The 26610-nt window shown below is 52.7% G+C and overlaps 1 protein-coding gene across 1 annotated transcript in view; it reads right to left on the bottom strand.

Moving 5' to 3' along the window:
• Positions 1-26610, bottom strand: part of CACNA1A (calcium voltage-gated channel subunit alpha1 A) — a 217633-nt gene that overhangs the window by 86012 nt on the left and 105011 nt on the right. The window contains 6 exon segments of the mRNA XM_058525574.1: positions 797-1006; positions 8402-8491; positions 9567-9623; positions 10744-10859; positions 11983-12086; positions 25045-25238. Of these exon segments, the coding sequence (XP_058381557.1) occupies positions 797-1006; positions 8402-8491; positions 9567-9623; positions 10744-10859; positions 11983-12086; positions 25045-25238 (771 nt within the window).

Genomic DNA, 26610 nt, shown 5'->3' with positions numbered 1-26610 from the left:
CAAGCCAGAGCCAGGGCATCCACCTGCCTTCCTCACTGCCCAGTCACTACTCTTGTTGATTCCTCAGAGCTCTTTACTTCTGAAATCCTGACCAGACGTCTGCCCACATTTCACCACTTCTCTTGACGCCTACCTGACCATCAATTCTGAGTCTATCTCATGCTAATTCCTAGAATCTGCAAATAGGCCCAGAATGGCAAAGCCTTGGGGGTCCTGGTACCCACAGAGCAGGCAAGATGCTCTCACACTTGTTGGAGGGGATCTTCTAGGAATGAATCCCAGACATAAGGAAGTCAAAAAGGGCAGAAGGGGAAAGAAGAAGAAGGTTTGAAAGAAAAGGGGAGAAGCAGAGAGTCAGAAATGAGCAGGGAAGATGGGGACAACATACAGGTCACTCTGTCCCTAACGCATCCCATCTCTCAACCACAAGCTATTTATTTTAACATTCCCAGAGACACACCTAGAAATTGCATGTGTGTTTCTGTCTGTGTGGCTGCCGGGCGGTCTCTGCCGCTCTCTCTCTCTCTTCCAATGCCCCTTCCCCAGCACCCCCAGGGCTCTCTCTTAGACAGGGCTCACCGGGGTGTTTGGTGGCCTGAGCTTTCAGCTCTCAGATCCAAAGAAGGGGGGCTCTGTTCTTGTGGCGGCACCAACATCAGCCCAACCCCAGCCACAGACACGGCCCAATGGAAGGGCAGATTTGACAAGGACCAACGAAGAAACTACACCACCCGAGGAGGAGAGCAGGAGAAAGGGCGTGAGGAAGGGATCATGTGGGCGGGCAGGCGGTACTCACAGAGGAAGTCGGAGAGCCACTCGGGCTGGTTGTAGTGGACGATAGCGACACACAGCGTGTTGAGGGCTACCAGACTGAGCACAGTCCAGTAGAAGGCCTGAGTTTTGACCATACGGCGGATGTAGAAACGCATCCTCCTCTCCTTTTTGTGAAAAAAAGTCGAGTTCTCCAGCTTGGCACTTTTAATGCTGGCTCTGGCGAAGGGAGAACCTGCGGGGGGAAGGATGGAGAACGTCAGGGCATTCCCGCGGAGGAAATGAACTGATGCACGGCCCAGGCACGGATTGTGGCCAGGGATCCATTGGCCTCCCCAGCGAACCCTCTGGCCCGAGGGAACCATCATGACCCCTGTGCTTAGCTTTCCAGAGATGGAGCTTACCGGAAGGCGATGCCCCCAAAAATAACAGCACTGGAAACAGCCAATGAGAGCTCGGGTGTCAGTGCAGAGGCTGATGGCTCCCCACTGCCAGAGCCAACTTTCTGTGTCTCCCCTCCTGGCCACGTCTGATGACTCTGGGGGTCACGCCACAGGGTGGGCTGAGGCAGGATCTGCTCCAGACCTCCGTGCTGGGGCGGGCAGCAGAGCTGCACAGAGTATGCTTGGAAAGCCTCCAGGAGGAGGTGTGCATGGGGCCCTAGCTTTCTGTGGACACTTCACTTTAGAAATGATCACCAAAGAATGAGCCATCTGTGCCCTCTGTCTGCACATATTTTTGCTCTTAAGCATTTATGGAGCACCTACTGTGTGCCAGGCTCTGTTCCAGGTGCTCAGGATACACGAGTGAACAGACAGATCCCTGCCCTCCTGGGACCAATGCTCCAGTAGGGGAGCCAGACAACAAAAGTAATATAATAAATAAGTAAACTAATAATGTGATGGATGGTGAAAAGTGCTTTGGAAAAAGAAAAAAATAGAGTAGCCTAAGGGGATTGGGAGCCCCAGCAGGGCCCTGGGGCAGGCTGCAGTATTCAGTTGAGTGGTCAAGGTGAAGGTGTTGACTTAAATCATCTTAGAATCTTAGGCAGAGAGAAATAGCACGTGCAAAGATCCTGAGGCAGGAATGTGCCTGCCTGACATATTTGAGGAACAGCACAAGGAGGCCAGTGTGGCTTGTGGTTGAGGAGGAGAGAAGGAAGAGGTAAGGGCAGGGAGGGGACAGTGCAGACTGAGCAGAGCCTTCTGGGCCACGGGGAGAACTTTGACTTTTGCTCTGAGTGAGGTGGGAGCCACGGAAAGTTCTGAGAAGAGGAGAGACCTGATCTGCCTCAGGTGCTCACAGGCGCCCTCTGGCTGCTGTGGGGGAACAGACTGCAGAGGGTGAGGCCAGGGAGGAGGAGACTGCATCAGTCCAGGCAAGTGATGACCGGGGCTGGCCTCCATGGTGCTGAGATGGGGGAGGAGTGGGCAGGTTTGGGATGCACTATTTAAGGCAGATGTTAACATCTGCTGATGGATCAAGCGTGGGTGTGAGGGAGGGAGGGCCCAGGTTCTTGTCGTGAGCCCCTGGAGGGACACAGCTGCCCTGCACTGAGAGGGGACTGGTTTGGGAGGAGGTCAGAGCTCAGTTCTGGGTGGATTGATGTTACCTTCTAAAATACCTCTCCTTGCAAACCTTCCACTGCATTCGTCTGTTTGTTGCTCTTCACTGGTTCATTTCTTCTCCCTTTGTTCAGTATCATTCATTCACGCATTCATCCGTCCATCCAACATTCATTTGGTCATCCTTTCATCCACTCATTCCTCCATTTCTCCATTCGCTCATTCGTCCTCCAGCGTGCCCACCGGCCCCGTCCCACCAGCCAGGCCTGGGGCACAGCAAACATCTCGCAGGACACCACTCCCTGTCGGCAAAGTTCTAAGCAGAGGTTGCAAGTTGGTGCCCCAGGGGCCATAGTGGTTCATCTTCGGTTTGTAAAAGTTGAAATCATTGATCCACATTTAAAAACTGGGATATTTTCCATAAAAATATGGATTTCAGCTTTTTATGATGAAATAACAGCTGATAGTTATTGAACATTTCTTGGGCACCAGGCACTGCGGGGGACACACTTACATGATAAGCTACTTGCTCCTCATGGCGACCTTAGGAAGCAGAGACCACCGTGACCCCACCTTACAGCCAAGCACACGGAGGCCGAGGGGTCCAGGAACTGGGTGAGCAGCGTCAGGTCGGCTCAGAGCCCACGCTCTCGCCTCCACACCACACTCACTCCTGGGACACGTGGCTGTGGGGAGGGGGCACACTCCCACCGGCAGCCGTCGGCCAGACCTGGCGCTGGACCCTCCCCTCACGTCCATCACCTGCCTCACGTCTCAGGCGTTGGGAACCCCAGGCGGCTCTTCACGGCCCTTCCCAGTCGGGGCATTTCTGGCCCCGGTCCCTGCAGCTCCCAGAGATGTGCCCAGAGCTGCAGGCATCCACGGGGCTTGGGAAGAGGAATGGGGCTCTCAAGGCCTCGGGGTCGGGGAGGGAGGCCCCACGCGGGGAGAGAGAGAGAGCAATCAGAGTGGGCGGGAGCCCCGACCCCATCGACCAGAGCCACGGTGAAAACCCAGCTATATCACCAGCCAGTGACCTGGGGCAGGTGACCACGCTTCTCGAGCCTCCAGTGCCTCCATCTGTAAACTGGGGACACTTCCCACCTCAGAGGGCCGGTGGGAGGAACCAGTGAGTTAATCCCCCTCCGTATGACATGACGCTGGCACGGTAGGATTATTGGCCTTAACGATCTCCTGCTGCAACCCCCAGAGCGGAAATCTAGACCCAGTTCACGGGCTGACTCACCGAGGACGTCTTCCCTGACCACTGGGACCGGGGACACATCCCACACGGGCACACCTCCCTCGGGAGGGGAGGCGGGGGAGGGTATTAACTGAAGACCTACTATGTGCTAGCTGCCTCCTGTCACCTCTGTTGATCGTATTCCACACTCACTTTGACCCACAGTCTCTTTTTCTATCCATCCTTGTCTCTGCTTTTTCTCTGTGGTCTGGAATTGTAATTGCAGGCAACTCTTAGATTTTTAAGATAATTTTTTTTTCTTTTCTGCTGAGGAAAATTGTCCCTGAGCTAACATCTGTGACAGTCTTCCTCTATTTTGTATGTGGGACATCGCCACAGCATGGCTGATGAGTGGTGTAGGTCCACCCCTGGGAACTGAACCTGGGCCGCCAAAGCAGAGTGTGCCGAACTTAACCACTAGGCCATGGGGCCGGCCCCTTAAAATAATTTTAATAAGCTATTTTATAAAAGCTGTTATATCAAAAATATTATCATTTCAACATGAAATCTATATATAGAGAGATATATTAAAGAGATATTTCACACTCTCTTTTTGGTACTAAGAGTTCCAAATCTGATAGGTTAGTATGAAGCACATCTCAGTTCAGACCAACTACACTCAAGGCATCGAGAGCCAGCACTAGTCTAGAATGTTCCGTGGTGAGGACAGCACTCTGTCACCATCTAGGCTTGATCTGGGGATTCCCGGCAGTTTATATGCCCTTAAAATCCTCTGTAAATTGGAGTAGGTGCTGCCCAAAATGTGGGTTGCACTGTGTCCCTCAGAGAGATGTGCTGAAGTCCTAACCCCGGTCCCTGTGAGTGTGACCTCATTTAGAAATAGGGTCTTTGCAGCTGCCACCAGGTTAAGGTGAGGTCAGACTCGATTAGAGTGGCCCTGAATCCAGTGACTGGTGTCCTTCCAAGAGGAGAAGAGACAGAGACACACACGGAGAAGAGGCTGTGGTGACACAGGCAGAGCCTGGTGTGGAGGACGCAGAGGCCAACCCCACCGGAAGCTGAGAGAACAGCACAGGACGGACGACCCCCGAAGCCTCAGGGGCGCACGGCCCTGCCGACACCCTGGTTCCACTCTGGACCTCTGGCCTCCGCAACAGTGAGAGAATGACTGTCTGCTGTCTGAAGCCACTCAGCTTGTGGCCTTGGTGACGGCTGCCCCAGCAAACCCACGTGGAACTCACACCGTGAAAATCGTCTCCAGGGAATCTGATTTTCCTAAAGAAACGGTGTTGCGATGGCAGCTTCCGTTCATGGCTCAGCTCTTCCTGTAAACGACTCAGATTTCCAATTTCATCAACTATAAATGAAGCCGCTTTATAATGTGTTTATCAATGGATTTGACAGCGCGGTGGACTCACCGATTACGTAAACTGTGTTTACTGTGGCACAGAGTGCAGACAAACCCCACGCAGCCCGCCTTACTTTGAAACACAGTATTAGTATTTTACAGAAATAAATAACAGTAAAGACGCCTCCTTGTCAGAACGCTGGGATTCCAGAGCCCTCTTTCGGGGTGGGTTAGGAAACCACTGTCTGGGGGGGCCCTTCCCATGCGATCTCGAGCCAGCAGGCCAAGCAGCTGGGTGTTGGTGGGTCTCCCTGCGGCAAACCTGGTCCCGGGAGAACAAGCCACCGGCCTGGGTTTGGATCCGTTTAGAAAGCTGGACGTCACCTGCCCTCTTAACACAGGAGCCACGGGGCAGCGTTGGCTCTCACTCAGCCTGACAGCCTCCGACTTTAGCTTCTCGTCTTCCTTCCATCACACGTTTAACAAACGCCAGCGGGAACCTGGACTCTCCAAGGAGCAGGTTTTCTTACACCAGCCAGAGTCAAGGGCGGGGTCTCCCACAGGCAAGCCCTCTGCGAGTGTCTCCCGGGGCTTCCCCACTATGGGCTGGACTGTGTCCCCCAGAATTCATATGTGGAAGTCCTAACCCCCAGGACCTCAGAATGTGATGCTGTTTGGAGATATAGCCTTTGAAGAGGGAATTAAATTAAAGTGAGGTCATGAGGGTGGGTCCTACTCCAATATGACTGGTGTCCTTATAGGAAGAGGAGATTAGGGCACAGACACCCACAGAGGGACGAGCACCGGAGGACACGGGGAAGACGGCCGTCCACAAGCCAAGGAGGGAGGCCTCAGGAGAAACCAGCCCTGCCGGCGCCTCATCTTGGACTCCAGCCTCCAGAACTGTGGGGGAATAAATGTCTGTGGTTTAAACCCTCCAGTCTGTGGTATTTTGTGATGGCAGCCCTAGTGAACTAACACACTCTCCCCATTCCACGTGAAGCCCAGTTTACAAATGCCTCCTTCACGAGGCTTTCTTTGGGTTTTCACCAAATTCCTCCCTGCCCTGCACAGCCATTAGATTCCCTATAATTAGTCTCTGCTGCTTTTAAGTCGCTTGAAACTCATCTCATTACTTTTCCGATTTCAAAAGTAATGCATGTCACTAATTCATACATTCCAGAGAAATATCACGTAAAAATTGAAAATTCCTTGTAATCCTCCAATTTCCACATCTTTAAGTACCTCTTACACTTCTTAGCGTTGTTTTTTAAACAGGATCATACATTTTACATTGTTGTGCAACGGGCTTTTTCACTGAAAAATATATTTCAAACATCTTTCCATGTCAGTAGCAACTCCATTCTTGTTTCCTGGCTGCATAATATTTCCCTATGAATAAATACTATAATTTCTTTAACCATCTCCCTATTTTTGGGTACACGGGTTGTTGCTGGTTTTTACTTTTTTGAACACCAGATACAATGCTGCTGAGAAGAGGCTTTTGAAGTGGAAATGCTAGGTCAAAGAATACAAACATCTACAATTAAATAATGCCAAACCATACACCAGAAAAACTGCAAATTACACTCCTGCCAACAGCATATGACAATGCCCATTTCCATGCATCCTTGCCAACACTGAGTATTATCATGTTTTCATCTTTTCTAGAATTATCAATGAAAAACAATATCTCCCTGATAATTAAGAGCACGTACCCAATGTTATCCATAGAGGAGATCCTGACGTGGGTACCCCAATTTTTTTTCAGCGCCTGGCATTGAATAAATGTGGTATGAATAAAAAGTGTTTGCCTATCAAAACATAACAAAACAGATTTTTAAAAATGGAAGCCACCTAATTGGGAAAGTATGTGGGGCAGACATAACCGATCAAACGCACGGAGCATCGATGGAGCGCTCCAATTCCAGAACATGCTGGAAGGAGAGAAACAGATGCATCCACAAGTGGAAGCAGGACTGGGTCATCATTACGGGGAAGATGGTGTTTGGGCTGGAAATTAGAAATGCAAATTAAAACTAGCTTTAAGGTATCATTACAAACTGACTTAACGGGAAAGGAAATTAAACAGGTCATGAGCGATGGCTGGGGTGGGGGATCCGGGAAGGCACGCGTGCTTGGCAGGTTTATAAATGGGTTCAGTGTATCTGAAACTCAGAGTAGCTCTGCGAATAATGAGTTGAAAAGCTGTTAATATCTTTAATCCTATAATTATCCCCAAGGAAGTACGCCCAAAGGGTGGGGGGGTAATTGTACATAAATGTGCACAGCAGTGCTCCTCAACAGGGCGAACACTGGAAACAGCTCAAAGACCATGTAACAGAGCTCGGCTAAGGAAGCTACAGTGTAGCCACCCTCGTGGGGTCCCGCTGCGCGGAAACCGTGCTGGAACTCAGCAGGAAGGGTTATACACTGGGGCTGAGCGAAAAGAGCAGGGTATAAAGTAGCCGGTGCCTGTGGGTTAGAAACACCTGTACGTATGTGTTTATGTGTATGTGTGTGTATGTGTCTATATATGTGTGTATATATGTGTGTGTGTGTCTATCCCTCCTCCCTCTTTTTTCCTCCCTCCTCCCTCCCCCCCTTCTCCCTGTATGCTCCGCCCACAGTTTCCCCATCAGCCTAAATGCCCTCTCCCCTCCGACTCTGGGTGCTCTCCCACCTACTCTTTCATTACTGGAATTTTTTAAAACCCATTTCAAAAAATAATATATTCTCCTTGGAGAAGGTCAAAAGCAACACAGTCCCAATCAAGAGGCAAGAGGTGAGTAAATGTTCCCTCCCACCTCCAACTCGCCCTCTGCAATAACCAGTGGCAACAGTCTGAGCACAGCCTTCCACACGGTCCTCTCTGCTATCACCACCATGGCGGAGTCCTCCCCAACCTTCAGTTCTCAACTCTCCTGTCACCTCCTCTGAGAAGCCTTCCATGATCACACCCCACTCTTCCAGAGCAGGCCAAGCCCGGGGCTTCTCCTCTGCAGTGCCGTTATCATCACAGGTTTATCTGTGTAATTATCTGTTTAATATCTATTTCCTGCGCTGGGACTGCCAGCTCCACGTGCGGAGAGATTTAGTCTCTGTCTTGTTCACAACTGGGCACCTAATAAGAGCAGCCCCTCAGTGAACTAATGACTAATAATATCATTCATGAATAATGAATGAATAACACCAGGCAGTGTTATCGGGAGCTTATTCTCTGCCAGGTGCTCTTCTAAATGCTGTACATGGATTACACCATCAGCAAGGGGAGAGTGGAGTAGTGAGTTAGTGGAGAGTAGTAGTAGAGAGTGGATTAGTGAGTTAATCCTCACAACCGTATTAGAAGATGGGCACGGCTGTTATTCCCATAATCGTGTCACCTGCCCCAGGACGCACAGCCGGTAAGGGGCAGAGTCAGACCCAAACCCAGGCAGCCTGGTTGCCTCGCCCTCAGTCCCCGTCTCTGGCGCCGGTGACGACCGCCTGCGGGCTGCAGAGGGAGGGACTCACCCACAGAGGCGATGTCGGCCAGCTGGTCCTCGGCCTCCTCAGGGTTGAGCAGGTCTGTCTTGCTTTTCTTGATGGTGGCTCTCCGCAGAGCTCCAACAATGGAAACATGGCAGGAGAAAAAGACGTTACCCTTTTTGCAACAACAGCGATGTCGACCCAGCGCGTCCTCGGTGCCAGGCGCTGTGCCAGGGCCTTCCTGTGTGTCACTGGATTCCACCCGGTTTGACGGAAGGAACAGTACGCCCATTTTACAGATGTGGAGACCGAGGCTCAGGGAGGTTACTGACTTTGTCCAAGGGGAGAAGACAGGACTTGACTCTTGTTCGCTCTGACTCTAAGTCTGGCTCTCAGCTGCTACTGCCCCCTGGGAGCCCTGCGGCTGGACGTACGGGGACTCCTAGGGAGACGGTCCCCCGCGACCTTCAGCACACTTGCAGGTGGGCGGGGACCGTGGACGCCCTCCCTCAGTAGTTAGGATCTGCTCTCCGAGGAGCCCTCCAGGGGACAGTGCGCTCAGTCATGCACTTCCCACAAAGTGATTCAGACGCCCCCGTGGGCAGTCTCGTCCCCTCCCCAAATAGCACAGCCCCCTTTGTAGCCCACCGGCACAGAGCCTGGCTCTTTCACCTCCTCCTCGCTCCTGGTCTTTCCAGTCAAGCATCGCTGCCCTGTCTGGCCAGACGTCTAACGTGTGCGACGACTGTCCTTAACAGCAAGCTGGCTTCTTGGGGGAGTTATTATTATTTACCTATTTTTATTTGGCAAATACAAACGGTGCTGACTGTGCGCTGGGCACTGCTGATTCTGGCAAAGGCACTCTCTTTGCCAGAATTAATGTAATCCTCATAAACAACCCAGTGAGGGAGGTACTATTGTCAGCCTGCCCATTTTACAGATGAGGAAAACAGAGGCCCAGAGCAGACGGTTACAGCAGGAAGGGCAGGCCAGAAGGTGAAAGCCCTCTGTCGGGGTCCTGAAACGCCGAGGAAGCAGATTCCCGCCACGCCTGTGTCTTCCTGAGCCTGATCTGCTTGTGTTTGTTCTTGGCATCACCGGGGCCCTGAACATCCCCCTGGAGGCCCCTTAGAACCGAGTGGCCTGCTTCCCCGGCACCGGCTGCTCCCGCCTCCCCCCGCCCCTGCCGAGCCAGGTGCAGAGCAGTTACCATCAAAGGGATGCCTCTGCTCCGCGTCGGTTTCGTCCTCGGCAAGGATCACCTCTTCTGAGGAGGAAGAGCACAGAGTTAAGCTCCAGTGTTGGGGGAGTCTCCTGGGACGGGTTCCCTTGGACCAGAAGGGAGACGGGCCCACCGCCACCTCCACTCTCCCCTTGCTGATAGTGACAGCTCACCACCCAGAAACGTGCTGCTCAATTCTTTCTGACTCCCAGCCCCGCCTCAGCAACAGCAGGAACAGCCAACACTGTCTCCACCTCCCCCAAATAAAGACCCACATCCTCAGCACAGCCTATGAGGCTCTGCTTGATCCGGCCCCCATCACCTCCCCGCCCTCACCCCCTCCACTCTGCCCTCACTCACTCCGCTCCAGCCACACTCGCTTCCTTGCTATGACTCAACTCTGCTCCTACCTCAGGGCCTTTGCACTTGCTGTTCCCTCTGCCTGGGACGCCCCTCCTCTAGACATCCACAGGGCCTCCTCCTTCACTTCCTTCAGGTCTCTGCTCAGACGCCACCTCCTCAGAGAGACCCTCTCTGATCACCCTGCCTCTTCTGACCGTTTTCGCCTCCTACTCTGCTTTATTTTTCCTCTCAGCATTTCGCAGTGCCCACATTATACGTATTTGTTTACTTTATGTCTCCCTCACTAGAGCGTCAGGGTCCCAGGCATGGACTCAGTCCGTCTTGTCCACTGCCGTATCCTCAGTGCCTAGAACAGTGCCCGGCACACAGTAGGTGCCCGTAAGTGTTTGTTGAATGGCTGAACAAACAAACAGGTGCCTACTGTGTGTCAGGCACTGCTCTTCCTATGTGACTTAGCTCAGATGATCTTATTGAACCCCCTAACGGCCCTGTGAGGCAGGTACTATCATTGCCTCTAACAGCCAAGGAAACTGAGGCTCAGGGAGGGAGGGGCATGGCTAGGAGCGGGGATGTAAGCCAGAGTCTGGTGTCGGAGCTCTTAACCGTCACGCAATGTCGTATCGTGCTTTCATCCCAGAAGTTTTAATACCATCCTCTGGATTCTTGTTACTAAGAAGCGAGACTATCCTCTTTCTCCTCCCAGCACGACCCTCCCCTCGTCCATCTTCGCACCGTGCGTGGCTCTCTGTGGGCTCCCTGGCCTGGGACTTCGGTGCCTGGGCCCCGGGATGAAAGGCCTCACCTGCTTTTGAGATCCACTCCATGTACCCGTTGAGCTCCCGTTCGATCTGCTGCTGCCGCCTCAGCTTCAGAAAGGCTCGTCGGTTCTCCACGCGCTCCCTTTCTTTGGCAAACTCCCTGCAGAAGCGCAAAAAAGCCAGGTCCGCTTGTAGAAATGTCAGGGAGTCTGTGTGTGTGGGTGTTTGGGGGTTCAGAAGCTTCTGGAGGGCAGCGGATTTCAACAAGAGGAATCAGGGCTTCTGGGAGAAGATCAGAATATTATAATATCAAATCATCACACTGTACACTTTAAATATCTTACAATTTTATTTGTCAATTATACCCCAATAAAGCTGAAACAGAGGAGGATATTGTAGCAGTGGGTATTTCTGCCAGCTTCCCACATTTTCCAACAACTGCACCCAGCTAGAGAAAAAAGTAAAACCATAAACTGTGCCACGCCAGCCACTGCTGGCTGCAGACCCCATTCTCAGTCTCGGCGCTCCTGGCCACAGAATATTTTCAGCCTTCTTTTAAGTTAGGCCAAGACATAAGCTAAAGATTTCCACCTCTTCCTAATTCCCGTCTTCTTCCTGTTTGGAACATGGGATGGCCATCTTGCGAGCATGAGGCAGCCATCTTGACACCATGAGGTATCTATGAGATTGAAAGCCTCTGGTAAGGATGTCAGAGTAGAAAGCTAGAAGGAACTGGGGTCTCTGATGGCACCATGGAGCCACCATACCAGTTCCCAGATTTCTTGTGGTGAGAAAAATAAAACCCACTTACAATTAAGCCAAAAAGAACAATGTTGAGGGTAGGGAACATGTGTGTCATGAAAATGCATGTTTGATTATATGCTATGATTTTATATTTGGAAAACAGGGGAGAGAGAAATCCAAACTATTGTTTTGTTTAATGTAAATTACAGAAAATAAAGATCTATAGAATTTTCTTGTGTGGTAGCTTATGGATTTGAAAAATTGGGGAAAACCTTCTGGATGAGAGGGCTGCATTGGAAAGAAGCTCCACTCCCCCTGGGTGGAGGCAGCTCAGTGAGTCGAGGCTGGGCTGGATTTCAGCTCCCACGAGCCCCTTCACACCAGATGCCCCCAGCAGTGCACAACCTATGCACCTGGATATGGCTTGCTAAAAACTGTCTGGCTAACCCACAGCAAGGGAAGAGGCCTGTTTTCTGCCTGGGGAATGAACACAGAGCTTCGATGTGAGGGAGAGTGGGACGGGGGGACTGCAGACTTACCCTGACAGCACACCCAGCACGAGGTTCAGCATAAAAAAGGAGCCGATGATGATGAGGGGGATGAAGTACAACCAGTTCCAAGTGTTCCCTGAGGCATCGTTGCTCTGCAGGGGCAAGGAGGGAGAGCAGGTGAGCATCGAGTGGGCTCAGGTGAGACCTGACAGGCAGGGAAGGGGGAGCTCTGGTGCTCTTGGGGCTCTGTCCTCAAATGTCCCTGACGTGTGGAGTCCCGGAGCTCCAGCAGCCCAGAGAGGGAAGTGGAGGGTGCGGGATCAACCAGTGGGGGAGGGCCCAGAGGCACCATTAGAAGGACAAAGCCCCCTCCCAACCATGCAGTCCTCAGAGCACCTGGAACCAGCATGAAAGTCAGGAGGACTTCCCAGACCAGACTCCAGGAGGAGGAGGAAAAACAAAGCCCACTGCAACGCAGGAATGAACCCTGGTTCCCTCCCTTCTCCCCGACACAGTCACAATCGACGAGGCGCAGGATGGCAGGGTCTGATGGCCAGACGGCAGGGCCACGAGCCTCTTCCTTAACAGCCCCCCTCCTCTAGTCCCTGAAGCCTCACCGCCAATCACAAAAAATTCCCAGAAGCACCCGGATCAATTCTCAAGGGGGGAGAAGTCCACAAATATAGAACATTTTTCTCTGATGTGGAGAACAGAACACTGGCGAGAAGGAAGTAAGAGGAGGGGAAGAAGATCGAGAACAGAGAGAGAGAAATAAAACCCAGCAGTTACGGGGTACGCACCGTGTGCCGGGCAGTCTTCTAAGCACATTATCTCTATATTAGCTCACTCAACCATTTAATCCTCATGATACCGCTATGTTATTATCATGCCCATTTTACAGTTGAGGAGACTGAGGCCCAGAAAGGCAAAATCACCAGCCCAAGGTCACAGAGCTGGACAGTGGTGGGCAGAGGACGGGAACCACGTGGCTGGGCCCCAGAGCCCATGAACTTAGCCTCTGTGCTGGGGAGCCTTCCGGTGGGTCACCAGCTCTGCGGCATCTCAGGATTCAGGGCCCCAAGCGTGGCTTTAAAAGCTCATCTTTAAAAGCACACGCAATGCTGCCGCCACCCAGCAGAAGGGCTAAAACGAGAAAGGCCGGCACTACCAGGTGTTGGTGAGTCTCCGGAGGAGCTGGACCCTCACGTGCAGCAGATGGGGGGTGATGTGGTGAGCTTCCTGTGGCTGCTGTGACGAAGAACCACAGACGAGTGGCTCAGGACAACAGACATTTATTGTCTCACAGTCTGGAGGCCAGAATCCAAGCTCAAGGTGTGGGCAGAGTGGTTCCTTCTGAGGCTGTGGCGGGGGGGATCTGTCCCAGGCCCCTCCCTCAGCTTCTGGGGGGTTGCTGACAACCCTTGGTGGTTACTTGGCTTGTAGACACATCACTTCGATGTCCACCTTCATTGTCACATGATGCTCTCCCTGTGCAGGTGTCTGTCTCTGTGTCCAAATCTCCCCTTTCTATAAGGACACCAGTCATATCGGATTAGGGCTCACCCTAACGACCTCATCTTATCTATTCCTGCAATGATCCCATTTCCAAATACCGTCACATCCTGGGGTGTGGGGTTAGGACTTCAACATGTGAATTTTGGGGGGGACACAATTCAACCCATAACACATGGTACAAAATGGGTTGTTATTCCCGCTAAAGTTATTCATGCACGTTCACTATGCCTGGAGAATTCCACTCCTGGGTAGTTCTCCAACAGAAACGTGAACCTGCATATGCCAAAGGCACGTGCAAAAATGTTCAGAGCAGTGATCTTCATGACACCCCAAACCGGAAACAATCTGAATCCTATCAACAGGAGACATGATAAATAAGTGGAATTTTGTGCAATGAATGCCTGCCACTTGTCGAATGAAACCTCACAGAGTTAATGTCAAGCAAATGAAGCCAGACAGAAAAGAGCATATCCGTAAGGTTCCTTTTATGCAAAATACAAAAATAGGCAAACCAGCCAACAATGCTGGAGGTCCAGACGGGGCGCCTCTGGGGAGGGCAGGACCGCGGAGGGCACACGGGAAGGCTCTGGGCTGAGACGGTTCTGTTTCCCGTCTGGGTGCTGGTTACATGGGTGTGTTCAGTCTGTGAAAATTCATCAAGCTCCTCACTTACGATCTGTGAGGTTTTCTCTATGTTCATTTTACTTCAATAAAAAGGTTTTTTTTTTTTAAAGAAAGTTAACTTTACCTTAAAAAAGAAGGAAATTCTGACACCTGCTACAACATGGATGAACCTGGAGGACATTATGCTGAGTGAAATAAGCGAGACACAAAAAGACAAATACTGATGATCCCCCTTACAGGAGGTCCCTAGAGGAGGCACGCCCACAGAGACGGGACGTGGATGGCGGCTCCCAGGGGCTGGGGGAGGCGGGAGGCAGTGTCTAATGGGGACAGAGTTCAGTTTGGGAAGATGAGAAAGATCTGGGGAGGGATTGTGGGGAAGGTTGCACAGCAATGGGAATGTACTTAATGCCACTGAACTGGACACCCAAAAATGGTCAAGATGGTGAATTTCATGTTGGGTGTATTTTATGCATTAAAAAAATTGAAACCAAAACAAACAAACAAAAAAGCCAACTTTCATCACGGACACATTCATCTGGGGATAACGAATGTGCTGGCCCCCAGCCCACGTCCTGGTTCTAACAAGCCCCCAAATTCCAACGGTTTGCTTCTGGAAGGTTCTGGAAGAAAGAATGGAGCCAGCAGAACAGGGCTGGACAGGAGGCGGGACCGGCTGCAGCATTCTCCCTCCGATGCTGTGGCGGCCAAGGCTCTCGCTCCCATTTCTTGGGGCTAAATATAGCCCGGGGAGAGAAGGCCGGCCACGGCAACAGAAGAAAACTGCCGGCCGCCTGGGGAAGCAGGCTGGGGATGGGGACAGAGGCGGCGGGACTGAACCCAGAGAAGCAGTGAGGACCCCGGTGCCGAGGCAGCTCCTCCACCTCCGACGCGCCCCCATCCCCGCTCCCCGCCAGGCTCAGGACGCCCCGGCCTGGGGCTGCGCACCCAGCACAGTCACAGACACACACGGTGCCAGGGTCTCGGCTTCTCTGAGCTCACTGAACCCTCTTGGGAACCCGAAAGGCCGCATGCAATCTGCCCCACCCTCCCGGGTGGAAACTGAGGCACCGAGAGGGGAAGTCCCAGGCCCAAGGTCCCTGCTGTGGGTTGCACTGCGTCCCCCAAAAAGGATGTGTTGAAGTCCTAACCCCGGTGCCTGTGAGTGTGACCTCATTTAGAAACAGGGTCTTTGCAGCTGCAGCCAAGGTAAGATGAGGTCGTGAGGGTGGGCCCTGATCCAACAGGGCTGGTGTCCTTCTAAGAAGAGGAAAATGCCGGGTGAAGACGGACACACGGGAGAGGACGGCCGTGTGACGACGGAGGCAGAGACTGGAGGGACACAGCTGCAAGCTGAGGGACACCCAGGATTGACAGCCACCACCAGAAGCCGGGAGGAGGCCAGGAAGGATCCACCCAGAGTCTGAGAGGGAGCATGGCCCTGCTGACACTGGATTTCAGACTTCTGGCCTCCAGACTGTGAGCGAATACGTCCCTGAGGTTTTGAGCCCCTCAGCGTGTGGTACTTTGTGACGGCAGCCACAGAAAACGAATACAGTCACCGAGCTACCAAACGGCAGAGGTGCCCCTGTCACCTCCCCATCCTCATCTCCTCCTCCTCCCCCTGGATCACTCTGTTCCAGCCACATGGCCTCCCTGCAGCCCCTCAAAGCACCAAGCACAGTCCCGCCCCAGGGCCTTTGCATCTGCTGTTCCCTCTGCCTGGAATGCTCTTCCCCCAGATTCCTAATGGCTCTTCCCTCACTCCTTCAGGTCTTTGCTCAAATGACACCTTCTCAGGGAGGCCTTCCCTGAAGGCCCTCGACAGTTGCACCCTTCATTTCTAATCCCATTTCCTTCTCTGCTTTTCCCCTTAATGCTTCTCCTCCTCTATACTTTATTTCTCCTGCTCACCATCCCTCTCCCCAGCTGGATTGTCAATTCCCTGCTGTATTCCCTAGCACAACACCTGGCATGCAGGCGGTGCTTAATAAATGTTTGTTGAATGACTAAATGAGAGGTGGGTCCAGGCTCCCCGCACAGCCCAGTTTCAATCCCCAGCCGTGCTCCCTCCTCCCTCCTCTGCTTTTCTCTCCCTGGGGACTGGGGTTCTGCTGCCTGATATTAGACACACTTGTTCTCTTTCCAGTCTAGCCCAGATTATTCAATTCCCTGCTCCGGGTCCCACAACTCATGGAGAGGAAGTTGGCAGAGGGCTGGGTGCAGTTTTTGATCAGGAGGTGGGCTTTCCCGGGGTTTGCTGGGGAGGGAAACGGGAAATATATTTCCCAAGCAGAAAGACTGGGGATGCCACGGCTGTTCCGGGATCGCACAGAATGTGGGGGTGCCAACCTCCCTCCTGGTCCTCGCCTCCTCGGGCAGTTCAGGTGAACGGCAGGTGTGTGCGGGGGGAGAGAGGGACCTGCTCGCTTGTCAGAATCATCACAATACCGGGAAGGATGCTCTCGAGACTCCTCGTCTTTCTTCCAAAGGCTCGGAGAGTTCCACTGCCTGGAACGCCATTCCCATTGGTGCTGTCCCTACCTATTTCCGGCAATAAGTCCAGATGTCCCTTCCCATCCCCCCGTAACTGGCCGAGGGCCCCAGGATGAGTCCTGCCCAACGAGGAGAGAGTGGAAACACCTGTGCACACTTGGACCAGAGCGTTGACCTGTCCACGCGGAACCCTCCAGGGCTCTCTTTCCTTCCAGGACAGCGAGTGGTAAGGTTCTAGGTGGTGGCTGCTCCATTAGCCACGTCCCAAGTAGCTCTGCTGCGTGGAGCCCCCTCCCCCACTGCCGACCTGCACTGGACAGGTGGTGTGCGCCAGAAAAGTCATTTGTTGTTAAAACCGCAGAGACCCTGGGGGATGGTCGTCACTGCAGCATAACCCGGCTTTCTCGACTGATACACCCTGATGTCTCTGTGGTCCGCTCCTCAAGCTCCTCCAGATCTTCCTCAAGTGTCACTTTCTCACTGACCTTTACGTGGATCTCATGGGGCCGGTGGGGAGAAAGAACGTCTCCCATACGTCCGATGGAGAAACTGGTTCCCGAGAAGGTAAAGTTCAAGATCACAGTGAGCTAGCGATTCTCTGAGCCTCCGCCTACAGCCCTGTGTCCCCTGGATCTCGGCTTGGTTGAGTCCTGCTCCCCTTCAGCCTCTAGCTCCACTCTGCCCCTCTCGGAGGAGGCTCCCCGGACCTCCTGACCGAAAGGCCCTGCCCCTCCTCACTGCACGGCCAGGCACCTCGTTCTCCACCTGGCACGTTTTCCTCCCTGAATCATCCTGTTGATTTACGCACATACTTGTCTGCACGTTGTCTTTGCTCCCGAAAATGTCAGCTCGTCGTGCCCAGATCAGCACCTGGTACACAGTAGGTGCCCCTAAGTGTTGGCCACATGGCGCACGTACATGATTCCGAGGTCCTGTGGGCGGGCTGTTTAAATAATACTGATGATAGGGAGACATTTGTCCCAAGTCCCAAGGATCAGGCTGTTTCCCTGGGAATGGAGAGGCAGGTGGTGACCCTATTGGGCTGAAAAAGCGCCCGTCGATTTCCACAGTCTCCACCCCCAGTGAGGCGGGGGGACCGAGGCAGAGAATTTTGTGAGCACAGTTCATTCAGAAAAAGTATACAGGATGTAAAAAAAAATAACTCAGCTCAGGAGAACACCCAATTCCCCAGCACACGGGATAAAAATGGTGTGGATCTCACCGTGAAAGAGCCAAAGCCTCACAGTGGCCGTGAAGGAGGCTGTATCCCAGTTTATACCCACTGTAGGTCATGCAATGCCTTTTAATAATTTTTGAGTCCTTTCCCTGTTTGCTCTCAAAATTGTCCTGGTTTGGATGATAAATCATATGGTCTCTGCCTATGAGGTCTCCTGTCACATGAGCTCCCTCCCCAGCCACACGGCCGCCTCACTGCTCCTCACTGCTCCTCACAAACGCCAGGAACACGCCTGCCTCAGGGCCTTTGCACCGGCCCGGCCTCACCTCCTTCAGGTCTTATCAGAAGAACTACACCCTCTCGCCTTGACGATCCACAGCCCCTCTGCTGCTTTACTTTTCTCCCGAGTTTCCGTCACTCTGCGACGCAGGGGCGGCAAACCACAGCCCACCGGCTGGCCCCCTGCCTTTGTCAAATAAGGCTTTAGTGGCACACGGCCACGCCCATGTGCTCACGTAAGCGGGTGTGTCTGTGGCTGCTTTCCTGTTATGACAGCAGCCTGAGTAGCTGCAACAGAGACTGCACGGCCCACACAGCCTAGACATTTAAGACACTCTCCGCCCTTTACACGCACAGTCGTGCACTGCACAACGACATTTCAGCCAACGACGGGCCAAGTAGAGGACGGTGGTCCCACAGGGTCAGTACCACACAAGTTAGGTTTGTATAAGCACACTCCACGATGTTCCCACAACGGCAAAATGGCCTAACGACGCATTTCTCAGAACGTCTCCCCGTCGTTAAGCGACGCTTGACGTATAAACATAAACAAATATATAAACATATAGGTCTCCATGACCTTGTTGGTCGCTTGCTTCCTCCACTAAAGTGTCAGCTCTCCCCAAACAGGGATGTTTGTCTGTTCTGTTCACTGTGCATCCTCGGCGCCTGGAAGTGTGCCTGCAGACGGCAGGCATTCAACAGATGTTTGTTGAGTGAATGTGTGATCTAAAGTCCTTTGAAGTCTGATGCTTTGATATTGGCCAAAATGAACATCTACGGATGAAAGAGGGCTGAGGTCAGAGATCAGATTCAACCACGAGTGACCATCTGTCAAGGGACACGCGTTTATAGTCATCAACTAAGCAGAGTTCAGCTGCTTTACTAACTGACGTTAATGAGGGAGAGAAAGAGAGAGTAAGGGAAACACACAGAGAAAAGTACAAAGAGGCAGGAGAGGGATGGAGAAGGAGGGAGAAGAGACAGACAGACAGACGGACAGGCCAATTCCCTGGCGTCTCCTCCCACAGAGGCCCTGACACATCACAAGGGCCCCGCCTGTCACCCACACCACCACCTCTCAGAGGGTCTTTCCAGCCACTGGTGAGACGCCCTCAGTCTCAACTGGCAAGCTGGGGGCGGGGATCCTTGGGGGACGGAATTCAGAGACTCTGTGAATTCCAATCGAAGAAAGTTAACCCTTCGCTTCCCCACATTTCCCCCGGAAGTGGGGCATGCTCTTGCACCAGAAAGGGACGCAGCAAACCAGGCAGCAGGGCAGAACCGGGGCGCCCGGCACCGCGGAAACCAGAGCCCACAGACACCGCGTGGAGCCTTCTGAGCCCGACCCTCCCACGAGACGCGGAGTCGCCTGACCCGTCCGGGGTCCTGTCGGCCGTGTGTTATGAACTCTAAACGACGTCGCAGATCTGTTTAAAAACATATTTTGATAACAATTTCAATACACTTGGCTTCCTGCACCGTCTCCTGTCTTTCAGTTTGTGCCTTTAAATCATCAGACTGGCAAAGGGGTCTGTGGCCCAACAAGGTTAAGAATTCCTGAGGTAGACTCTCCCGGCTCCCAATCTTCCAGCCTTTCTGCCCCAAGCTTTAGTGAGAGTTTTAAGAAATTACTCCTTTGAAAATTTAACCGCTCTCTCTCCCTCTCCCTCTACCCCCCCCGCCCCCCACCTATTCCTCTGGGACGGCTCCAGGCCCAGGGAACAGGACACCAAGGCTCACTGCCCGTCCCTACTCCCTGCCCGGCCAGGCAGCCTCAGGCTGCGCTCTCAGCCTCTGAATCTCATCTGGGGGAGAGTAATCTCTCCCTCGCAGGGTATTTGAAAACCAAACTCCAGACTTTACTTGGAGTTCATCAGCTTTCCCATTAATGTGCCCTTTCTGTTGCAGGACCCCACACTGCGTTCAGTGTCACCTCTCCTGAGGCTCCTCGGTCTGTGACGGTTCCCGTCTTTCCTGTGTATCGGGACCATCACATCTTGAGGCGGGCTGGCCAGGGATCCTGCAGAACGCCCTCCGATCTGGGTGTGTCTAAAGTCTTGCTCATGGTTAAACTGGGGTTATGGGTCTCTGAGAAGAAAACCGCAGGGGTGAGGTCCCCTCCCCATCATATCAAATTGAGCGTCCCAGGATGACACATCCACTGGGGACGTCAGCCTTGGTCACTCGGCGAAGGCGGCGTCTGCCAGGTTTCCCCACTGTGGACGACTCTGCCTCCCCTTCCCCACTCTGGTCTTTGGCAGGGCGTCACCGAGTCCAGCCCACCCTCAAAGGAGGGGAGATTAAGCTCCGCTCCTGGGGTGAGGTGTTTACATAGATTAAAGGGAATTCCTCTGTAAGGAAGATTTCTCTCTTCTTCATTTATTTTGTTAAGTTAACAAAATAATAAAATGATCATTTATTATTGCTATCCATCCACCATTTATTTACTTCGGTGTGGACTCTCTCTGCACAGATTATGCAAGACAAGGGGATCCAGCACACAGCGGGCGCCCGGAACATGCTCATTCCTCTGCCCCCCACCCGTCTCCTGGTCCAGGAGTGACCCCAAATCTTTTTCCTTCTAAATGTTTAGCGAGACAAATTTAAATATTTTTCCTGATTGTAAACGTGAATTGTGCTTATTGTAGAAAAATTTGACAATACAGAAAAGTATCAAGAACATAAGGATTCCTGGATCCCACTGCCACTATCTCGGTATGGTGTCTTCTCATCTTTTTTCTTTACTTATATTTTCAAATTTATACACTTGCAATCATAAGGTGCTACAGACTGAATCATGGTCCCCGCACCCCATTCCCATGTTGAAGCCCTAACCCCCAGCCTGATGGTATCAGGAGGTGGGACCTTTGGGAGTGATCAGGGCTAGACGAGGCCATGATGGAGTTAGTGCCCTTATGAGTAGAGGAGGAGACCAGAGCTCACGCTCTCCCCCCATGTGAGGACACAGGGAGAAGGGGGCCGTCTGCAAGCCAGGAAGAGAGCCCTCATCAAACCCGACCCTGCTGGCGCCTGATCTCGGACGTCCAGCTTCCAGAACTGTGAGAGACGAATGTCTGGGGTTTAGGCCACCTGTTCTATGGTACTCGGTGATGGCAGCCCGAGCAGACTCAGATATAAGGTTCATCTCACCTTGATTCTTTTTTAAAATCAACAGCCCCCTCGTGACATAGTGAGCATTTCCCTGCATCCTTACACACTCTCCCAACAGACGACAGGACATTCCATCCTGTGAGGGACCAGACAGTATTTAACCCGTTGCTTCCAGTTTTGTTCTATTTTTACGGACAATGCTGGGGTGCGCATCCTGGTAGAAACCCTCGACAGCACTGCAGATGAGGTGAGGTTAGGGTTTCTCCAAAACGCACTCTCACCAGGAAGCCAAGAGGGAAAGAAAAGAAACAAATGGAAAATGGGAAAACCTGGAAGGGGTCTGAGCACACGGCATAGGTGAGCGTGCTGCTGCCGTTCCCTCAGCAAGAACGCTCTTCCTCAATGTCGGCCTGGCTCTCTCCTTCTCTGTGGAAATGTCACCTCCTCTGAGGAGCCCTCCCTGATTGCCTGCCCTAGACTAGCCCCCGCCCCCACCATTGGTCCTCTTGTGTCGTTTTCATCCCCAAAGGACGTGTGCACGCACCTGCTTACCGTCTATCTCCCACTCTCTGAGCCATTTATTATTATGTTTACTGCTTGTACCTGTCTCCTCTGTTGGGGCAGGGACTTTTGTCTGTTTTCTTCATTACAGTGTCCCGGTCCCCTGACCATTTCTCAGCACACAGTAGGTGCTCAATAAATAATTACAGCATACACGAATGGATTTCAATGACGTTGAGAAAAGAAATGAGAAGTTGGGATCCTAAACCACGGCCCACCCAGGCGGGCGACGTCCCCGTGGCGTCTGTGCCTGTGGATTCTAAGGAGTGTCTGGACTGTCCCCATGGATCCCACCTGCCAGGGGCGACACGGCCGTGCCCCCAGGCCTCGGCTCCGCACAGCACAGAGGACATAGATTCCGGACACAGTGCTGCCTGTGGCTGGACGGAGCGAGGGGTGTCCTAGGACAGGCCCGGGCAGGGCGGGCAGACGGCTGAGCACAGCGGCAGGACCCTGAGAAGGCCAGAAAAGCACCAGCGCCCCTCGGCAGCAGACACCCGAAGAGGCCACCTGAGCCCCGCCCTCGGGAGCGAGCGGCCCGTGGTTGTGTGGGGCGGGGGGCGGGGGTCGGGGGGGTCGGGGGGGTCTTAATTTGGGAAGCTCAGGCAAGGGCTCGGGTGCCAGGAGCTTATTTGGGAGGTGTCAACAACTGAATTGTCCCCCTCCCCAAACTAAGATATGATGAAGTCGTAACCCCCGGGGGCTCAGACTGCCACCTTATTTGGAAACAGGGTCTTGGCAGACGGACGCAGGTGAGATGAGGTCTTACTGGAGCAGGGTGGTCCTGACCCAACGCGCCTGCCGTCCTTATCAGAAGACGGCCACGTGAGGACGCGAGGACTGGAGTGGAGGGCGGGGAACCGGCGAGCCAAGGACTGTGGGCTGCCACTGAAGCCGGAAGAGGCAGGAGAGCCCCGGCCCCGCGACACAGGGAGAGGGGACTCTGGCCCCAGACCGCGAGACGACACGTGTCTGTTGTTTCAAGTGACCCCCCATCCCGCTCCGTTTGTGGTGCTTTGTTACTGCTCCCGGCTCACATCAGACCCAAACCACTGCTTGGCCTTCTACCCAAAGGACGGTGGTGGGATCTATGTGCATGGAAAGTTACAGAAGGCTACTCCCAGTTAGCGGCAGCTACCAGCAGGGCGAGGGAGGGGAATAAAGTGGGACCTCACCGCTTACCGACCTTCCCCAGGGGCCGCTGCAGCTTTTACAGTGAAAAATTCATTCACGTTTCTAAAAGCAGCGCCGGCCGGGGTGGGGAATTTGGCCTCCGCAGAGCTCGCCCAGGACCAGGCTTCACGCGCACCCACCTCACTCAGTCCTCGCGCCCCGTAAGGCAGGACCGTGCTCCTCCCCGTTTTGCACACGTAGAAATGGAGGCACAGAGAGGCCAAGTGAGTTGCTCAAGGTTGCAGAGCAAGGGAGTGGCGGAGTCGGGAGGGGCGCCCAGGCAGCTCTGTGCTCTCACCCACGTCCCTGAGCTTACGTCCCCCGAGGGCGCTCACCTCTGAGCTTCCAGGACCAACACCCCCCCCCGGACAGTGGTGCTTGCGACCGCAGAATCTGTTGGAAATTCGCGGTCGTGCTCACATTTCCTCTCCCACCACTGAGCCCATCCCTGGTGTCTTCCTCTGAACCTTCGGACCCTTTCTCTGGACGTCCGACCCCGTGACACAACCCTTCCCCACGTTCACACTTTTCTCAGCTCAGCGTAGTCCCCCTCTCTGCCCGGGTTCCCTCACCTTCCTGCCTCGCGCTCTGTCACTGCCATGGGGGTTCATGTCCCCCGGGAGCCTCCCCTCACACCAGCCTTGCACAGCAAAACTCTGGAACCCATAAAAATCCCCCTCAAGCTTTGGACAATTGGGTGTAACCTTTGTCCCCAGCTGTTTGCAGGTGAGGCGCAAGAGAGAGCCTGAGCATCTCTCAGATCTGCTGTCTGGTTCTAGAGTTGCTATGCTCGGACAAGGTCTCCATGCACATTAGAACACCATGTCCCTTTCCCTCATCCTTTGCGTTTGTCAATAAATTATCACAATAACGGTAGAAATCTATGTTGTCTATGATATGAACAACACTCCCCAGATGTGCCTTGTGTAGTGCATGACATGAACAACTATCCACAGCAGCTCCTTTTGCTGTCCACTCCCAGGCAGTACTCTCAACCCTACCCCCAAATGAGCCACTGATCAAAAGGATGGGTTCTTATAAATCTTCCTCCACTCCCAAGGGGGGAAATTCCTTAAGGAACATGCACCGTGACCAGGAGGCGACTTCAGCTCCTCTGTGTGCAGGAGGGAGCCCAGTATTGCTTCCCTAGTAGGCCCAGCCCAAGCTCAGGTGGGCAGGACCTTACCTGGCAATGTCAGTACGTGTGTGGAGCAGCCTCAGGACGGGGGAGAGGAAACAGGGTGGGAAGGGGGCAGGTAGGGGTGTACATCTCTTCAGACCTGTCCCTAACCTTTTCAAGAGCGAGAACAAGGGTACAGATGGAGGCCCACAGAATGCATAAATATTTAAAAGCAACTAAATAAAATATGCTGCATGCTTCTCCTTCATGAACATACCTTCATAAGCACTCAGAAGGTCAGGGCGGAATTCAGAACCTGGACGTCTGCCCTGGCCCACTGTGTGGGGACAGCCAGTCCTGCCCCTGACCGTGCCCTGCCACCTTCTCTTCCCATTCACGGCTCTGTCCTGCCCGGGGGCGGGGAGCTCCACACACACATGCACGGACACTTCCACTTGCACGTCCAAGCTCCGGCCACATTTGTGCCCACAGACACCCCAGGACACGTGGACAGTAAGAGAACAGACCCATGGAAGGGTCCACGGAATCTGGGCTTAGGCAGAAAAATTCCAGAATCCCGGATAAGCCAAGAGTGTGGTCTAGAAAGTGAGGGAGGTGGCACCAGCTCCTGGCAGACACGTTCGTCAGCCCCATGGACTCCTCACCCCCCTGGGGAGGGGTGTGGCTGGAGGACGGCCAGCGGGAGCCCTAGTGCAGGGCCCCCTTGTACGTCCAAGGACTTTGCTCTATTTTTTATCCATGTTGGTTTTTGAATCACACGATCTTTACATATTCAAAAATCTAAAATCATATTTAAACACTTACACAGTGAAAAATTATTTAGCATCTGCATGCCCCCTAGATTTCCATGTCCTAAGGGGCCTTCCCGACCTCCCCCTGCCATATCTTCAAAGGCCTGGGCCTCAGGCTGGGGCTCCTGGGGCCACTATGTTGTCCCCGGGCTGCTTTCCTGGCTCAGGGTCCCTCAGCTGCAGCCTCAGGAGCTGGCTGGTCCCAGAGGGCCACCTCCTGGTGACCTGGCATCACTTACGTTGTAGAGGAGGTCAGTCCACCCTTCCATGGTGATGCACTGGAAAACAGTCAGCACTGCAAACAGGATGTTGTCGAACTGAGTGATCCCGTTGTTGGGCCCTTCCCAGTAGGGCTGACATTTGGTCCCATTGGGGCAGGTGCGGGCGGGCTCCTCTGTCCCACACGGGGCCGGGGACTCACCCTGAATGTCATCTGTGAGAGGAAAGGGGAGAAAAGTCAGAGGAAGGGGCTGGCAAACCAGCTCTGAGAAACAGGAGCCAATGAGGATTCAATGCTGTTGAAAAAAAAACCATTGGGATGAATTTATCAGTCTTTTCACAAAAAAACAACATTTGGCTTTGTTGATCTATTCACTGTTTTCTATTTCATTAATTTCTTCTCTAAGCTTTGTTACTTTTCTTGTTCTTTTCCTAAACTTTCGAGATGGATTAACTTTCTTTAAGGCTATCAATTGCCTTTTAAGTGCGCCTTTAGCTGCATCTCACAAATTTTGTCATGCAATATTATCATTACTGTTCAAGTAAAATATTTGGCAATTGCCATTATTATTTCTTCTTTGATCCACGGATAACCAAGAAGCATTTCTTTTTTAAAAAACTTGTCAGATATATACAAAAATAGACCAGTATAACAAATCCCCATGTGCCTATCAGCAATTTCAACACTTACCAACTCAGGGCTGGTCTTGTTTCATCTCTACCCCCTCCCCACCCTTTGCCTCACCACTAAAATATTTTTAAAGTAAATCTCAGACATTTTATCATTTCATCCACAAATAAGAAGCATGTCTCTTAATTCCAAACACGTTTAGGGTTATGGTGTTGTTACTGATTTCCAGCTTCATTGCACTGTGGTCAGAGGATACGTTTTGTATTCTTCAGTCCTTTGAAATCTGTTGAGATGCACTTTATGGTCCCTGATACGTCACTTGTGGGTAAATGTGATGTGTGCATTGTTGACGTGGCTGGGCGCAGCGTTCTCCAGACTTCCATTAGGACAAATTTGTCAATTTGTGCTATTCTTCTGTAGCCTGATTTTTTTTTCTTGAGATGTACTGGGCACAGGGAGCTGTTCTGGGGGCGAGGGAGGCCAGTACACACAGTACTTACCCTTAGGCACAGGAGCTAAGCTTTCTCCCCAAATAGCAGGAAGCAGATTGTGAAAATGTCACAAGGAAAGAGACACGTGCCAATGGATGCCCCTTTCACTGGAAACCAAAGGCAGCCTCCTGGCGGAGTTGGGCTGAGTGCTAAAGGTCGGGTCCAAATTCCAAGGTGTTGACGGGAGGGAGGAGGATGCCTCCGTGAACACACGGGGTCAGGGGGTGCAGAACATGCCGGGCATGTCCCCATGGGACCAGAGCAGCGGGTATCAGAGGACTTTGTTCAGTGAGTGACACTTCTGAAGGTTTTCAAAGAAGAGAGTGACATTGTCCACCAAGAAAACAAACAATGGAGCATGTAAACTCAAGCTCCCCATAAACAGAAATATATCTCAACGTATGAGGCTTCGCAACACCAATTCCCAACCTCCACTCAGCACGCAGCAGAGAGGAACAAACCAG

The sequence above is a fragment of the Diceros bicornis genome, chromosome 30 (assembly GCF_020826845.1).
Source record: "Diceros bicornis minor isolate mBicDic1 chromosome 30, mDicBic1.mat.cur, whole genome shotgun sequence".
Lineage (NCBI taxonomy): Eukaryota > Metazoa > Chordata > Mammalia > Perissodactyla > Rhinocerotidae > Diceros > Diceros bicornis.
This window is presented reverse-complemented; position numbering and strand designations above follow the sequence as displayed.